Source organism: Rhea pennata, chromosome 18 (assembly GCF_028389875.1).
Source record: "Rhea pennata isolate bPtePen1 chromosome 18, bPtePen1.pri, whole genome shotgun sequence".
Lineage (NCBI taxonomy): Eukaryota > Metazoa > Chordata > Aves > Rheiformes > Rheidae > Rhea > Rhea pennata.
In genome coordinates, this window is record NC_084680.1 from 13,317,813 (window position 1) to 13,336,227 (window position 18,415).

The 18,415-nt window shown below is 46.3% G+C and overlaps 1 protein-coding gene across 8 annotated transcripts in view; it reads right to left on the minus strand.

The window, feature by feature from the left end:
* The window catches only part of DENND1A (DENN domain containing 1A), a 220,941-nt gene that overhangs the window by 3,495 nt on the left and 199,031 nt on the right, over positions 1-18,415 (minus strand). For 6 of the 8 annotated variants that reach the window (XM_062590924.1, XM_062590923.1, XM_062590925.1 and 3 more), the window contains 2 exons: positions 14,902-14,990; positions 718-973 (listed from right to left, as the gene is read on the minus strand). In XM_062590924.1, coding sequence (XP_062446908.1) covers positions 718-973; positions 14,902-14,990 — 345 coding nt within the window. Of the gene's footprint in view, positions 1-717; positions 974-3,487; positions 3,617-14,901; positions 14,991-18,415 lie in introns of all 8 variants that reach the window. The other 2 variants (XM_062590927.1, XM_062590926.1) reach the window with 1 other exon arrangement.

Genomic DNA, 18,415 nt, shown 5'->3' on the forward strand with positions numbered 1-18,415 from the left:
CAAGAGAGCATAAAACACATTGATCCCCTCACAACACGGACCATAAAGTGAAGATGGGCTATTGAGCTATGAGTGGAGGAGGATGTGTCCACAGGCAGTGGCCCTGGGAGGTGAGGGACATATGTGCCACCTGGGAACAGGAAGGCTGGAGTTGTACTTCCAGCTCTGTCTCTAATGAGTTGCTCAGCTGTGATGTCCTCTGGCACTTGCAAGTAGCCAGGTTAGGAGCTCATATCTATATCTAAGGTACAGAAGTCCAAAAACCATAATTACTGTATGGAAAAAAGCTGTCAAATAAATTATCTGGATGTAACACATTAAATATTCCTATACGGTTGAATGACATCCTTTTCTTCCATATCACATGAAGATATCAGAGACTGCTTTAGATCAGCACTTTCTAAGCTCTGCATACTCAGCAAAGTTCTTAAGAGAACTTGTCTTTTATACCACTGATTGTCCCCTTGATGTCTACCCAAAACGGCCAGAGGTGATTTAAAAACAACAACAACAACAACAACAAAAAGACCAGAAGGTCATTTTAACAAACATATCCAATTTGGAGGGGTCCTGAGGGGGCAAAAACCCAAACAGCTAAACACATGAACAAAGCACTGGAAACTGGATAGAACTATCCAATAATATGAAAAGTTTCTCAAAGAATAAAGGACGACAGACAGCCTGGTTCTGCGCAAATGTACGAAACCCTCTCCAAACCTGGTACTCAAATGTGCACCGCTGATCTCCCTCTTCTTTGGGAGTCCGCAGGTCTTCCAGGCTTTTAGCTTGGCTGAGAGGCTGCGGCTGTGTTTCCACTTCCAAGTTTGGGAAAATGTCTTCAAGAAGGTTGATTTCGGCAGCCTTGCCCGCGAGGAGCGGGCTCGGGGGCCGAGCTTCTCTGCCTTTCTCTGGACTGGCAGCCTCTTCTCCATCAGCACTATCAGATTCTTTCAGGGCTCGATATGGCTGTGGCCTAGGAGACAGGAAAGCAAAAATCATATTTGTATATGTGAGTCTTTCTGACCTTTTTTAAAGCAAGTATCTACTAAGAAGATGGCAAAATTGGATGGCAGAATACAGCTTACAGTGCCTTGTGAACAGCCAGCGTGCGAGCAAAGCGACCCAGGGCAGAGGGACATGCAAAGATGACTTGGCACTGGAGGATTTTGGAAAAAGGGAAAGGACATGAATGGGACGTGCTGAGCGGAGAGCAGCGGCTGCAGTCACGGACGTGCGGACAAGCAGCGCTCCAGGGGCTCGCGTCCTGGGCCCAGCTCCCCGCCTGGCGGCTGCCCTTCCCTCCCCCTGCATCGACGGCTCCTACTAAGCGCCCTGCAAGCGCCCTGGCTTTTGCACACACTCGCCTTCGCTGGCTTCAAGCTAACTCAGCACAGAGCATAATTCAGAGCGTTTTCCAGCAATAATTGGGAACACCGAGCAGGGTTCTAGTGATTATACTGGTGTCATCTTATCAAGAAACAACACAATCCATTATGGAGACACCTATTTTACATTTACAGCCAAGACTAGTCAGCAGGATGCTTTTCTCGCATGCACCTCAGCAAAACCTGAGCACCGGTGGATTTGCATAGTGGCTTTGTGTACGGAGAAGAGCAGCATAATACGGCTCCAATTAACAAGGAGAAGTGCCACACGTTCCTGCCATTACTGGCACTTGACTGGCAGTTTTACCATGGCATTTAAACAAGGTTTTCCATTAAAAGAAAATATTTGTGAGACTCCCAAAACAAAGATAATATGGAAGAATCCTCCTCTTTCCATATTTTATTACAATACATATATATAATGCAAATTTAGAAACAGAGTCCATCTTGCTTTGTTTGTCAAGACATAACTAGTAGGATTCAGCTAGCAACAGAGGGTGGTAGTAAGGCAGGGGCAGGACAGGCTGCGGAGGGCACAGGTCCCTCAACAGCGGGTGATTTTGCAAACCTTGGTTCTCCATTAAATCTCACATGCAGCACGTGCTCATCCGCTAAGCAGCAGATCAAACTGCAAAAAAATCCTGAGGAATCCTGCAAACAAAATATTTTAGTGGCCTTTTGCATCCCAAACGCAAGAGTGCAGGACCCTTTTTTCTGACACTAAACCTATCGTGTCTGGCTCCTCCTGCCCGGCTGCCTTCCGGTCCCTGCACTGCCCTCCAAGTCCGCGGCCGCACTGGCTGCCATCGCGCCACTGCTGCCGGTTCCAGCTCGGGTCTCGCAGTCGTATCGACTCGGTCTGCAAACAGGTTCGGATTTGGAAGGGATATTCTCCTTACTAACCTGCAACGACAGGGAAGCCAGGGGAGCAGAGGCCACGCAGCCCTCATCACAACCGCGGCAGGGCTCAGCGCTGAACCGGGGCAGGGGGAGGACAACAGGCAGCTGCCCGGGGGCGGCGGGGCTCTGCCTGCCGGGCAGCAGCTCGCAGGACGCCAGCACCTCTTCCTCCCTGCTTCTGCTCGAGCCATTAGCTGCATTTTTAAAAGACCGAGTAACTCTGTGCAATGCATCTCCCTTCCTGCCCCGAGAAATCCTCAAGCAGGCGAGGGCAGGGAAGAGCGGATCCTCCGGCTGGCCCCCGGGACGCCCCACGGCGAGCCGCCCTCGGCGCGGTGCATTCTGGCAGGCAGCGCGGGGTTGTTAGCACCGGCAGAGCCCAGCGCGCTTCCCTCTGCACCGGCCATGCCACAGTGTCGGATCCATCCCGGCCTCCAGGACGAGCAGGTCACCGCCCGGCAGAGCGCCCTGGAGAGATTTCAGCACCCAGCAGCCAGTGTTTGAACACACTCTTCCCCCAAAGCGGGAGCCGTGACGTGGTCAAGCTGCTCAGGGCCTCGGGAGAAAGCCAGGCGAGGCAATGCCACGGAGCTTTTGGGATTTGCCAATTCGCAACAATTTTAAAAATGAAGAAATTGCATATAAATAAAGTGGTGAGTAAACCCAACCAACTGCTTGTTATTTCCTGCATAATTTTTGGTCAGAGCATACTCAAAACCCTTGGAGGACACCTGCAGGTTGATGCCTCTAGGAGCCATCGAGAACCTGGCACTTGGCAGGAGACAGGGCCGGGCCCGGCGAGCAGGCATGGGAGAGGCTGCCGACTGCCGCAGCAAGCTCACGGCACAACCCCCAAAGCAGCCGCAGTGCGGGCGGGAGGCGCGACAGACGGCAGCAGCTTTGGATGGAGCACGAGGTGGGAAAGCAGCGGTGGGACAAGGGCTTGGGGGTCACCTCCCGCGGGGCTCACACCCACCAGCAAGCGGTGCATTACTGCAGGCTGCTTCATGCAGGAGTAGGCCTTTGCATGCCACTAAATACCAAAGCATCCAAGTAGGAGAAATATTAAACTTTCACTGAGGGCTACACAAAGATTGCAGGAACATTTTAAAAATGCCAAGTATAAAAGCAGGCAGCCCTGACCAGCGCAAAAACCATTGCTCAAAGATTGAATTAATACAAAGAAAGGAAGTAGGATAGACCATTCAAAAGGAGCAGAGAAGAAAAAGTTTTCTGAGAAGCCACAGACAGGATCCTCTTCCTGCTGAAATTCATCATCAGAAGAGTCCTCAGAGAGGAAGACTGTATAGTGTCGCATGGGCTTTACAAGGCTGAAGGAAACAGGAAGAGAAAAGGAAGTTACCAAGTTGTCACATTCAAAGCGGCAGAGGAGAGAGAAACCAAGCGATTCCCAGGCTCGACACCGCGACCCAACACGACCGACCGCCACCGCCGGGAGCTCCGCAGGCGAACGCCGAGCGCGGCTCTGCTCTTTGGTCAGAGAGCCCTGTGCCGAGGGCGCTCGCCGGCGGGCAAGCACATCCGAGCCGAGCCGGCTCCCGAGCCCTGCAAGCACATCCACGCTGCCAAGGGAGCCAGCTCGGAAGCCTGTGCTCTCCCACTGCGGTTTTAAGAGTTGGGCATCGTCTCAAATTGTTCTCTTGGCTTCTCTGCTATCAAAGGTGCAATTGCAGAGAACAACCGGTGACACCAGCTTTGCAGACTGAAGGGCTGAGTACTGTCATTAGAGCAAAATAAAGAGACACAAATACAGCGGCTGGGTTAAGTCACCGGTATGACGGAGCACGGACAAATATGCACGAAGCATCAGAAATTCCTGTGTGCCCCAGAGCTGGAGAGCTAACACCATCCTGGGCTGCTGGGCAGCCCCATATATTTGATATAGCGCCCTGGAAATGCTTCCCATTATTTTTTCTCCTTAAACGTGTTCACCTTTGTGTGATATTTCAGAGCAGTATGTCTAACAGCTACATACTGGATAACACGTGCATTGTATGCATTCCTCTAAGTGGGCTTATACTGTACTGTCTGCCCACTGAAGACAGCTGCTCACAATTTCTCAGCAAAGTTTCAACAAATTTCTCTACTTTGGATGCCCTGCATAAACTATTTTTATTCTTCAGTCTCCTATCTTTCTTGCTCAGATCCTCTGAGCTCTGGCTACAAGAAAACAAATATTAGATCTGCCTCTCGGTGTTTGCAGATACGTAGGCTGACATCATACATACGAGGACCTGACTTGAGATCTGAAATTTGCTTCACAATGGAATAAAAACAAAACTGTCCAAGGATTTATGTGAAATGTAATGTGCCAAGCAAGGTACATATGTTTCTTTCCTCAGTGGCTAACTGCTTTCAAAGCCTCACATTAAAAGCTGGCAGAAAAGAGACTAGAGTTAATTTTTCCCACATCACAGGATTCTAACGATCAGCCTATGAATTCGTTAGCAGCAGCCTGGAGCAAAAAGCCGTTCGGACGAAACCTTCTTAAAACCTAAAGTGCCTCTGGAAACAAACTTTAGCCCTGATTAAACAACAAAACAAAAGCAAAAAGCAAAACCTCAAAATCTCTCCACCAGAATTTTGTCAGGACCGTATTAGCTGTCTTTACTCGAGACACAAGCGCGGCGGGCAGCTCTCCGGGGTTTGCTCTCGCACCCAACGAAGACGCTGGCTGGATTCTTAGCGAACATGAAACTAACTGTACAGGTCTGGTTAAATGTGCACTGACTGGAGATAAAAGAGAAATATTTTAAGCTTGGTGAATTTATTAATATTTTCCTATTCTTTATTGTAGCTATCAGCTGCTTCACTTTGTTTTAACCTTAAAACCAACAAACTATTCTTTTCTGCACAAAGCAGAAGCTTCTAAGACTCCCCGTTTCCACTGCAGCAAGTTCAGAAGTGCCTGTCGCTGCTCTGAACCATTAAACGTGTTATCAGCTCTAGCAAAGAGGGAAGAGCGCGCGAGCAGGGCGCGTGGGATGGAAACTGCCGGGAGGCAGGGGGGCGCGGGGCAGCGGGGGCCAGCGGCTCGCGGGCACGGCTCCAAGGCGCAGCCTCAGCGGAGCCCCCGGCCAGGGCCCCGTTGCTTCCTCTTGGAGAAGCCAAAGCCCTGCACAGCGAAAGCGCCTACAGAAAATACACTCCTGCACAGGAACTATTAAGAAAAATGCTTCCCAAATAACTGAAAGCAAAAAAACCACAGCAACAAGATTTATCAGTGCTAACCAGAGGACTCTGCACCACAACCCAGTGTTTTCTATACACTACAATTCAAGCATAACCTTGTTTAGTGCCACCAAAATGATACCCACTTACGATATAATGAAAAATGTCTTCACTTCTTAAATTTTTGAAGTTTAACTATTGCTTAGATTTATTCTTCCCCTTCAGTTGCTTTCTGGCATACCTAACTGCGCGTGGGGGCAATTAAAAAGACGACAAAACTCTTCACGATGGCAACACAACCCCCCTTCCGCGTCCTGCGGGGCGCCGCAGGCGGCCGGACGCTGCTGGCATTGCTGCAGAGCCGCGCCGGCAGCTCTGGTTTTCCGTCCCCCTCCCCGGGGAAGGGAGAAGAAATCGCCAGTGCCCTGAGCTCGACCTTCCTCGCGGCCAGCCGCGTGTCACGGAGCTGCTCCAGCCGCCGTCGCGGCGCAGCCCGTCCGCGCAGGCAGCGGGAGCAGGGCGGCGCGGGCAGCGCCCGGAGCCACGGCACCCCGGCGGCGGCGGCCCGACAGGGGACTCGATTTCGGCCGCTGCCCCGTCTCGCTCATTCGACTCGGCTGCCGTGTAACCACGGACCGACGGCAGGAAAAGCAGAGCAGAAGATCGGGTTAGAGAAAGAGAAGCTGGAAACTGCAAGCGCAGCGCAAGAGGGCCGGCGGTGCCCCTGTGCTAAGAGTTTACTCACAATCAGGTCGGCACTAATTAATTAAAAAATATCTAAAATTGGGGTGGCACTGAGCACAGCTGACGGCGTTAGATCGCAGTCGGAGGCACTCCAATTAAAGCTGCTGCGCAGCCACTCTGGTCCCCTGCGACGCTGCAGCAGGCGTCCAGGGAGCGCGAGGAGCCGCCACGGCACGAGGTGGAGCTTGCTGTATTTTTAGCAAATATTTTAGGAAAGTGACTGTATTACCCAAAAATTTCAGTTTACTGAGATACTTTTAAAGTACTTCTTCTAACTTGTATGTACAGTCTTTTCCTTGTAGGGGAGTAAATTAACATCTGACCTAACATCTGATCAATTAACATCTGATCCAGCAAAGCTAACGTTACTCCCCAGCGATCAAGAGTGGCGCTGAATTTCCCGACGCCCGCTCGCTCGCGGGGCCGAGGGCCGAGGTCGCGAGGGCCCTGCGCTGCCTCTGGCGCCGCTGCCCGCGCTCGGGAGCCCGGGAGCCGCCCGTGAAGAGACGGGCTAACGCCTGGGACAGGCCCCCAGCTGCGGCGGAGCGAGTGAGACTAAACCTGCAGCCACAGCCAACCTGCGCCGCTGCTGCCGCAGGACTCCCTAAACGGAAGCGCGATTTCCATTGCTAGAACGAAGCGAGCACCCAGCTCTGCTCGCATGAAGGGTTTTAACATCCTCCCCGTTCAAATTTTGCGTCAGCTCGAGGCAGCAGAACCCCCCCCGAAGCGCCCGATGGCCTGGGACACGGCTCGGGGGCCTCCCGCCGCGGCCCCCCGCCACGGGCCGGCTCGGCCCCGGCGCCGCCGCCTGCCAGGGGAAGGCAGGTGCCCGTCACCGCTGCAGCCCTCGTCGTCTCCGCACGACTGCGCCGGCTCCTGCCTCCGCGTCTCCCCGCCGAGGTGCCGCGCAGATGACTTGCTGATCTCTTTCTAATGTTTAGTTTAACATGTCTTCGGTTAGCACGAGCATATGACAGTACTGACAGCCGCGGCTGTTCCTTTTTAAATATCATGTCAGAAACACGGCGCACCAAAGCCGGGGATGCGCTCCATGGCTCCGCGCACCGTTATGAGAGTGCCGGTTTCTTTTTTAATGAGGAAGATCTGCATCTCAGGAGCTTTTTTCATGTGTCAGGATGCATGGACAAATCAGCAGCACATCACACTGGCCAGAAATGAAATGCTGACAAATGTAGATATTTCAAATTTAATTGACATCTAAATGTACTTGAGATTAAAAAAATATATCCAGAAAATGAGAGTACAGGATTCGAGCATTAGTAAGGAGAATTCTGTAATAATTTTGAATTTGTGTATTTTATTAATTGCTTTGCTTTCTCCTGATTGCAGAGATTACGGTATGAAGGGGCAGGCTGGACTTGTTTTCCTTATTCTCCTGAATCCTCCTGATGGAGGATTTTGAGATTTGGCTTTATCTATCTTTTTTTCTTTTCTTCTTCTTCTTCTTCTTTTTTTTTTTTTTTTTTTTTTTTTTTTTTTTTTTTTTTAATAGCTGTACAACAGCTCCAGGGAACTAAGGCATTTGTCCCTCGTAAGACAGTAAAATGAAGAGAATGAGGGATTTGGATGCACAGGCTTTTTCTTGCCAATACAAAACAGGAGACCAGGGAGCAGGGGGATTACCTAGAACTCTGCTCAAGGGGAGCAAAGCCCGGATCCATCCCTGGAATTCCTTCCTGCCTCTTATGAATACTCAGCACAGCTGAGCATGAACTAAGGAAACATTAAAACATTTACTTGATTTTTAAAGTGTCACTTTATATACTGTAAATGCTCACAGGAGCAGAATATTTCAAGAAAAGCAAAAATATTTGCATTTTAAATTAAAGGAAGAAAAACATTTACATCACACACCATCCCATCAGGTAACAGAAACAACAGCATGTGATCAGTGTGTCCAGTGACAACACATAACTCACTGTTTTATAGTGTTTTCCAAATTGTTTCCAAAGTGTTTTCAAAATTGCCTGGAGAGCTGGAAATGTTCACGGAGAATTCTGAGTGGGAACAAGCCGAGGAAACCTCTGCTGGCTCTGGCAGATCTAGATGTGAGACTGGCCCAAGCTGTTTCACATTTTCTGCGTTTTGCAATGCTAGTACCTACCCAGCGCTTTCCCCTGCAGCTATCACATCTCTTTGTGGAGGATGCTGCAGACGTTCAGTGTGTTCACGCCAAGGCAGATGGCAGAAATAGGCCCCAGAAAGTTTCTGGGAAACCATCCCACTGGAAGCGAGGGAGAGAGCCAGGAATGGGACGGCGCGTCCCAAACCAGGGCGCGTCGGCACTACACAGCCCACCCAGGCGATGGCCTGCGGAGGGGACAGCAATGACACAGCTTAGCATGAAAAAAGCTCCTGCGGCAGCTCTTGCTCAAGCTCTGTCCTTGAGCTTATCTACCACTGCTGCAGTTCTCACTTGGCAAGGCTCAAAAATCACAACGGCTCTCGGGACACTTCTGTCTCGCTTGCTCTGCCCTCGCTGGGCACGTGCTGTCTCGGCCTCACCACCTTTGCACCTTGCTGCTCTGCACCAGCCTTCCCAACACTTGGGAGCCGAAGCACAGGCAGCGAGGCCGTCTGCTGTTGCCTACAGTATTTTCGTTTCGATTCAGCCATCGCTGCTCAATGGGTACTTGCAGACTTAGTGCTTCACCTCAGCAGAGATCCCTGCTTGCAGGGATGCCCTGGAAAGCCTGCCCCGTGCACAGCTCCTCGGTGGCAGAGCTCAAAAAGCCTGCTCACAACAACTGGAATTTAATGTGCTTTATGAGCCTCTATCATTTTACACAGCCATCATGCTGATTTCATACTAACTTCAGTGTAATGAGCCCACTATTGCGCTGCAGCCTATTTTCATTCATGATATATGGGAAAGCCATTAACTTCGATAGTAAGTCCTGCATGGTTTCTAGAAAGCCATAATGAACTGCTGCAGCACTGACATTGCTTTAGCCAGCCCAAGAGCCTTTTGACATGCTGTTAATTGCGAGCCTGACCCTCTGATTTCCTATTTTAATTTCCACCCACTCTGCACGCCCTGGAAGGCAGTGAGTCAGTACTTACAGAACCCAGAGCACGCTGGAAGCCTCTTCTGCATTTAATAGGAAATCTCGCTGTGGTGTAAAAGAGAGCTCTCAAAGAACTGCCTATCTGTTAAAAAATGCAACCTCTTATTTCTGTGAACAACTAATTTGTGTTTAAAGAGGCATGTCCCATGTGTTTAGGATTGCCCCAGGTGGTAATCCAACATTTTCTGAGCTCTCAACTACAAATTCTTCCTGTTATTTTATAGCTAAAAAGTTTTAAAATTATACATTTTAGACTTAATGACAATTTTGAAGAATATTTATACTTTGTAAACCTTTTAGGCTTTGAATTATTGATAAATTACATATATAAAGAAAAGAAACTTTCTATAGTGGGGGGGAGTGACTGACATTTTTACGTGGCGGTTGGAGAAACTGTTCTTCTATCAGCTCTTCTGGTTTAACAACAGACTCCTACATTAGCAACAATTTTCAGTGTCCTTTGGAGCAACTGCTCCCATCCTCCTGCATTTTCATCGAAGACTGACTAGAAAACGAACATATATACCATGAGAACAACGTTTTTCTTTTAAACAGAGAAAAACAAACAACTCATAGTACTGAAGATACAAGTTTCCCAATATCACAGGAAATGCCTTAATAACGAAGGATGCCTGCTTGATGGTTTGCTCCTTGGAGAGGCCACGCAAGGTTACGAATAGAGAAGAGGCTGCAGCGGGAGAAGAGGCTGCAGCGGGAGAAGCGACTACCTGGGGGCAGGTTGAGCGGCAGCTGGTGCCGCAGCATCCCAAGGGCCCCGTCTCCACCAGCTGGCAGCAGCACACTGATGAGTCAGAGATCCTGGGAAATGTCTCTGAAGCATACACGCAACCATCTAAGACTAAAAAGCCAGTAATAGGGTTGACTGTAGGAAGAAACTTCTCGTTGAACAGACGCTCCTCCTCACAAATGTATCCCACACACAAACATCCAAGAAAAGTAACTGTGTAATAATTAGCTTTGGAGCCAGTGTAATTAAACTAAATACTTTGGTCAAGTTTAATTTAGGAAAAGGACCGCCTCTGCCCTGCTGCTGGGCAGCAGATTTCATTGGATCGCCTCCAATCTGCAACAAGGGTACCCCGACACCACCGGCACACAAGTGGAAACACAAACTGTTCCTCCCAAATCCGATGCAGTAGGTTACAGCTACTGGGTTCCTCATCCTATAAATTCGCAGGATCTGCAACTTGCCTATGAAGATTTCTATTCCTGATCATCGGCATTTTCAGGTGAACAGCTAGGTCAGGTAAGTAGCTATCTTTGATTATCAGTGTCGCTAGTTTGAGCAAAGAAAAAGGTACAGAGACGTGCTGGCTGGTGGGGCCAACAGCAGCCATTTATGCCGAGTTCCCCAGACGCAGGCCAGCGAGCGCTTCCACTCGCTTCTCTCACAGGAGGCTGCTCGATGCGAGGTGCACACTGGAGGAGCACTGTGGTAACTCAGCTCCACCTAGAGAAATGGAGCAAACTTCCCAGCTCCTGGTTCAGCGAGACCTTGCTTCCTCCGCAAGGCCAGGGCCTTGTCGGCACACATCTTATGGGCAGGGACGCTGAGGATGTGGACGCTCTATTTTAAGAATCGCACATTTACCTTACTAACACCAGTGGGAGTTACAAAACACGCATCACTAAAGCTCTTACTGCACATCCCACTTCAGGGGCTCCTAAAGTTTTCACCGTTTAGAGAGTAAGCACTGAACCAGCCTGACCTCTTCTCCTGCACTTGCTCAGCTTCAAAAGTGCCTACCTAGGAGCACCTGCCTGAAAACGGCCTCCCTTCGCCACCAGCAGAAAGGTGAAGCACCCCTGGGACTCCCCATATGGGGCAACTCTGCCCCCTACCAACTATTTGGTGACTTCAAGCAAAGTAGCAGCCCATGAAGCAAAGGCTTCAGCCATAACCCTGCAGACGACCGTCACAGCAGTTACGTGTCAGTCAAGCTGCAGCCGGATGAGCTTTTGCACGCACAACTCAGAGCTGAACTGACCTGGCTTGGGGGAAATATTATCATGCAGCGCTGGACCTTGTTAGAGGCCCATGATCACCCTGGAGTCTGCCAGCATTAAGACATGCACGGTTTCTCCAGGTCTGAGTCAATGATCTCCTCCAGGTGGGCAGGCAGCTCATGTTTTTGAAGACAGATCTAAGTTTTTGTGTGCTCTGTTGCTGTTTCTAACCAGCTTCGGCGCAAGGGTTCCTCCAGCTTGGATGCCATTAGCAGCTCCTGCCAACCTGGTATAAGGCACAGCTTTCAGCGACAGACTCGCTCCCAGGCACACACACTCGCTCAGAGCTGTCGCTAAGAAAGGGATGGACTTTCCTTTTGGGGATTTCAGTCTTTAAGAAAATAAGCGTGGATCTACCCCTTAAAAAAATGAGGTGGGAGGTAAAACTTCTCAGCACTTACTGAGTACTCCAAAAGTAAAACACATGAAAATTATAAAGAGTAAACAGAAAAATATCCACCACCTTGGTCATGGGTTCAATCCCCATACGAGGCTATGCTGAGGGTTGGACTAGATCTTTTCCAGAGGTCCCTTCCAACCTTACCATTCTATGATTCTATGATTCCCCACGTACCCAAAATAAACCCCAAGAGTAAAGGAATCTTCTAGTTTTTTCTCTATTTGCTTTTCAGTCTAAAAGACAAGAAATTGAACTCTTCCGTGTATTGAGAACACTAAAGCAGAAGGATGCTTTAATCCTCCTACACTAGGCTTTAAGTGAAGGTGGTTTTTGGATCCATTTTAGTATTATCTGAGACAGATAAAGCCAATGTCCTTTTTTTTTCCTTTTTTAACATAGAAGGCAAAACTTGGCTTTATCTTTTTGTTTTGCAATAGAGGAACATTATTCCTGGGACAGATGAAAGAAAATATGGAAAGTGTCATTAAAATTTTATCTTTAATTAGTGTCAGCTATTCTTAAGTGTTTTTCATTCATTTAAAATGCTGTTTTGAGATAAATAATAGGTAAAAATGTCAGAATTTGTGAGCCCTTACCTGTTCAAAAGTTATTTCTTAGGCAAGGCACTTATATGAGCTCGCTTTTAAACAGGAGCTTTGATATTTCTACCACCACAACACAATTAACGCTGCTTGGCTTGTGGTTTTGCCAACATCAGAACTTTGAACGGAGACAAACAGTCTCCTGTGGGGAAGGTCTGTAACTATCCCAACGCCTCGGGGGCGACGTTCCCTCTGCTCCTACCTCCCAGTTCACTGCCCTCCTCCTCCTCCAGCCTGACCTGCTTTTGTTGAAACACTCTAACCAGGCACTTTACAGGGTATCCGGTTGACTGCAAGACTCCACCACTAACTGAGTCAGAGTTTGTGCTGCCCCCTGAAGTTACTGACAGGAAAGAATTAAAATGCATTAGTTGCTGCTGGGACGTTGCACTTGAACCGGGTAAAATACTGATGCTGGGACGGATCAGGCAGAGATCACATCCTGACACCGTACAGCAAAATCACTGCTATTAGAAGCACTATTTGGTTTTATCTCACTTTTAAAAGACAGGGAAAAACCGTCAGCAAAATGCTCATGAAGAAAAATAAGTCAGCTTATGGCTACAAAGGATCTTCATTCTCTTTTGTGTATTGTCACCAATCGCTCACAATACAGCAGCTCTGCGATTCACTCTGTGAAAGCAGTTGAGCTGTACAGTCACTAGAACTCATTAAACAGACTAAAATCAAGAAAAAAATAATTTGAATTCAATATATTACTAGTATTATGTTTATTGTTTATCATCCATGTTTACATTTATTTCTATTCTGATAGTATTAGAAATCAAAAATAAATTTGAGTAATATGCCACTTTGGAACATCAGGCAGCTTTTAGCTCCAAACATACAAAATCTGTCACCTGAAATATATATAATGGCTAAGTTGATTTAGTTATCATCTAGCTGTGCAGTGAATCATTAGATTAAACATTAAAAAAATAAAATAATAATAAAAAAAATTACAACCTTTGTGCCGGGATAGCTACCACCGTGTAACCCCATGTGAGCTCTTTTGCAGGTTTTGCAATGCATTCCACAAGAGGGCAACCAAATTCCACTGTAACGCAGATAAATCATCCTATATAATTAAAAAGTGACCATTCATTTTTAGGTAACACACAAAATATCTCCCTGTCCTGGTGTAAAGGCTCCTTACACCATTCCTCCATACAAACATTTTGGCACGTGTTCTCAGCCTGAGGAATTCCGGCCATCCCAAATTATACAGAGGACAGCTGGAAAATACTAGAGCATCCCCCATCCAAGAAGGGAACCAAAGATGCTTCACACGCAGGAAACATCAGTTTAAGCTTTTCACATGACTTGGAAAACAGATCCTGGCTCTGCTGCCTGCTGCTCTCAGCTCACTGCTCAACAGCTCCTGCAGGAGTGCAGTCTGTCCCTACTCTAGCTGTATTTTTCGAGACACCTTTTCCGTCTAAGATCAATGGCCCCTGGCAAAATGCCCAGTGCTTACATTCCCAAATTCTGAACTGAAATGAGGCAACCTGCTTATTCAGACACGTAGGAAATGCAGCTAACTATTACAAGACTTCATATCCAAGCAGAACTCAGTGCTCTTTTCTACTTCTGAACAGTTGAAATAGCTACACCCAACAAGAATCCAAATAACTCTGAATCCAAACTGGGTATCAATGCAGCATACAGGTATATTTGTTAAATGCAATAGTGTCTTTTATGCTATGTTGGTAAGGTATGATATTCAATCTCTTAGTTTTTTACTTGATGGCATATTGTTTAACTCAATTATGGATACATATTAAGAAAATCAGCAACGACACTCAGTATCTTCTTTTTAAAAAGTAGTACTTCGATTTGTGACTTTCATGAAAGCATCTGAAAAGTCTCCCTGCTGAGGATAACAGAATACACTATTTTATATGAACAAGAGAGATGTTGGAAGGCAACACACACTAAGTACTAGCAGTCGGCTACAGCAGCACAACTTACTTGGAACATTACCCCCGTTTACTTCATAGTCAAATCCAAAGCGATGATAAATTAACCAGTCCTAAGCAAGACAGTCAAGCTCCACAAGGCTTCACTCTAAAGCTCATTACAAAGCTTCTGCTGCCGGGGCCCTAACAAGCACGAGACACAGCCCGCACTGCCAGCGCTGGAAAACAACCATCGGCAGCTTCCAGGCAAAGCCAGCAGCAATGGGGGTGGGGGTTGCAGTGACTTGGCTAAATTTCACTTAAAGCATCGTTCAAACACCCCCCAGACACCAAACATACTTCCACAAATTAACATACTTCCACAAAACTGAAAACTTTTGCAAAACAGACTAATCAGATTAAGTGTAATTTGACAGACCAGAATTTACAAATAATTTAAGCTTTGGTTTCTGCTTTTTTACTCCTCCTCTAAAATAGTCCAAAAATTAAAAATAAATCTCTTTTCTAGTTCATAAAAAGAATACTTTGATTTGTATGGTTTTGTTTGTTTGTTTTCTCCTTTGGCCAAGTCTAGTTTTGAAAACACTAGACTTTAAACACCAGTGCAACTAGGGAGAAGTAGAGCAGCATAGCACTTACTGTTCTGGACTAGAAACCGAAGTCCTTCGTCCTTCCACAGCAATATTGCTCTTGGGTCTCTTAACAACATGAGGTCTTGGAGGCCGAACCTATTACACAGATACATGGAAGAAATTTGATCAAATACTTCAAGGTGATCAAACAACAAGCAATAATGATAAAATCTGTATATCCACTGTTACCTTAAATTTATCTTCCATTTAGAATTGCCTTTAAACTTTTATTTTTCTGTGCTACAATGAAGTTACAATTTTATCAGCATTAATAGGAACCACAGACCGTAACTGGTTAAAAGCTTCCCATAAAAAGCATGGTTTTGAGTAGCAAATGAAACATAAATACTTTTGTCACTGACCATTAGCTATTAGCCCAGAACTGAACATTTCCTCCAGTGTCCTGTCTGGTACAGGTTAAGCTTCTGGTAAAAGATTTCCTAAATGTGAGTTTCATCTAAACAGTTAATTGAAACAGTAAAAATAGAAAATTCAGTGTTTTGTTGTACATTATACTGGAAATCAGAGTTCAGCTCTAACACCACGGTCCTTTTGTCTGCTTGTTCATACAAACCAGCTTGTGAAGCAAAGAATTCAGTGCAAGGGAACACTGAAAACACTGGTGCTGAGAATAAATGTTACAACATGAAAAGCACTGCTCATTTTTCATTTAAAAATCTGGTTTCTTTCAGTAGCTGAACAGAAAACCTTGCTCGGTTTATCACCACTGATGTTAAGTTATGTTAGTGTATCTTCCTTCTGTTGCCTGCAATAAAATGTAAAAGCTTCCAGCAGAAGGTGATGTTGCTGTCAGTCCAGTCTTAAGTGACACATCCATCATCTTCCAAAATCAAGCTTAATCTTCCCATATAACTCCACGAGCAAACATGCTTCGCTTCAAGGAAAGGAATAAGTACACATGATGACTACATAGGCAACGTTTATGCAGTGCCTCCCCATGCTAAAGAGGAATCCTCTTGCTGAACTTACCCCTTTGAATCAAATGAAGAAATGCACATCTGCAGCATCAGAGCCAGGCTGTACAAACAAGCTTTCCAGTTTTTGTTAAGAAAGTACTGCCTTGTCCGAAACAAAGTCTTAATTTGTTGGCTTAACTGAATGCTAGCTTCAACAGGAATCCCCAAAGCCCTCAAACAAATGAAGGAATACAACTCAACTCCTGCCCTCCCTGAGCTTGTGCTCCCTTAACAGCTACAAAAGAAAGGAAGCTGTTAGAGGCCTACAACCTAAGCACTCTTTGGATGGCTAGTGAATTTGTTTGCAATGACAGATGAGGGTTTCCCCCACCTCTGCAAGTTTTTAGGAACATAAAGCTCAAATTTTCTTGCAAGGATAAAGCCACCAAATTGTGCGTTGTGCCAAAACACTACACAACAGTATGCAGAAGATAATAGCAGGATTATTGTCTTGAATTTTCATTTCAAAGGAAATAGTGTACCACAGAAATGATGAAGACATTCAGAGATGTGTTGCCACTATTCCTTAGGAAAAAAGGGTTTACAAAAAGGTCAGATGTTAAGGTCTTGAAGATCAGTCCCTACACAAGGCTGTTCCTCTCTACAATAAAGACAGCTTAAGAATGTGAATTTATGGCAGGAATGGAAGGATTAAGTTTGTGGCAACTTCAACTGAACTTGCAACGTAGTGAAACATGGGGAAAAGAACAACAGAGCTAATTAGACGAGCTGAGCTGTCAGAGTGCGGCTGAATGGCTCGGTGCCAACAAACAAAAGGAATGGGCTGGCAATCAGCAGGATCGATGAAGAATACTGCTTCATTAGGGTTGATAAAACACAGAGAGAGGGAGCGAGGGAGAGCGCCTGCAAGAGGGGGAGAGAAGCAAGAGGGATGGGGGTGGGGGAAGAGAATGAGAAGGAGAAAGAGAAAAAGAGAGGAAGAAAAAAACCTGTTTAATTAAATCCGAGCTGGAAGATGATGTGTAAAGCTGGCTTGTCATCATGCTGTGAACACTTTCACCTTTTGGGTGGTACCCTGGGGGCATGATGCTGATGAGGGAGAAAGATGAGAGTTTTGGATGCCTCCAGGGGGCTAGCGGACCAGTAAAGTGCGGGGCGACATGCTAAGTGAGATTTAGAGCATTGTTCATGAGGAAATGCAGGGGAAAGCCAGGAATCAAGCCAATTCCTTGCTGGATTTTGAGCCTTATGTAGCTAAATAGGCAGGGTTAAATGCATATCAAATGCAAAAGTATGAAAGAAATCCAGTTACATGCGCACACAGCCAGGAGGAAAAAGGTGAACATCTGGGACAGAAAGGTTAAATGTGCTTATTACAATCCTCATCAACTTTTTGCATAATTATTACATTTTACTTTTTTTACAAAATTGAATGCAGTTTCCAAACAGCCTCTTTAATTCAAATAGATCTCCATTAATTATAAGCAGCAACCTTCTCTCTTTCACAATATCTTCACAATTCATTTCCAAAGCAGCAGAATGTAAAGAACGTATCTGTTATGCTTCCTTGACCTTTCTTTGGTCTGTGTTTTTCTTTTTATTATCAGTAATGACTCATGCTGCAAGCACTAGTGCCCATGGATTCCTTCTAGTAGCAGATATGTCCTGAAAACAGTATTTCTGGCAACTGTGGTATTATATGGACTTGGCTGGAGAAGCAGAGGGACTTGGCCTCCTCATTCAGGGCTTGCCATAAAAGACTAGGATAAATTACCTCCCCATACCCACCTCTGTAATACATGCCAAGATTAAGAGGGTGAAAAAGCAGCCTGTACAAAGTGTTATTTACACATACAAAAATGCATTTCATCTATTAAAAGCCAAATAACAGTTCTGAACAACAACAAATTTATGCATATTTGCTACAAGCATATTTTTTGGGAGTGATTATAATCATTTACATTTATCTTGAATTTCCTCTTGATGAATGAAGCATTTCTGTTCCACTTATTGGCACAGCTAGATGAATGCAACAGGAGCTTTTATTATTACATTTCCAACCTTTTATCAATCACATTAGGAGCAGAGACAGTTGACACAAACACATTATACTGAGGACTATTAATGTACTACAGCTAGGAGATTAAACAGTCTTAGCAAGATCCACTTTGAAGTAGTAAGTGGCTCAGTCTGAACAGTACTGATCCAGAACTTGTGCACACGGCAACCGCACGGTGCCGTGGCGGGGCTGCGCCTGCCGAGGGCGAAGGCGGCTCCGGAGCGCGCTGGGAAGCCCTCAGCACCACCGAGAGGAACGGGGAAGTTTGTTCCCAGCGTAGTTTATCTGGGAAGGTCTCCCATATCAATTACATTTAAGAGAACACACACAAGCAGAGCCAACGCTACCCTTTATGCACACAGGAAACAGAAGGGTTCAGTGCAGGAATCCATAACAACCCCGTTAAGTTGAACACCCAGAGTTAAAAAGAGGGAGGAGAGGGAAAACATGCTACTGAAACGTAACTTAGGAACATGCACCAAAGATCAAAAGTTAAAACACACCCAAGTGCATTTGTTAACCAG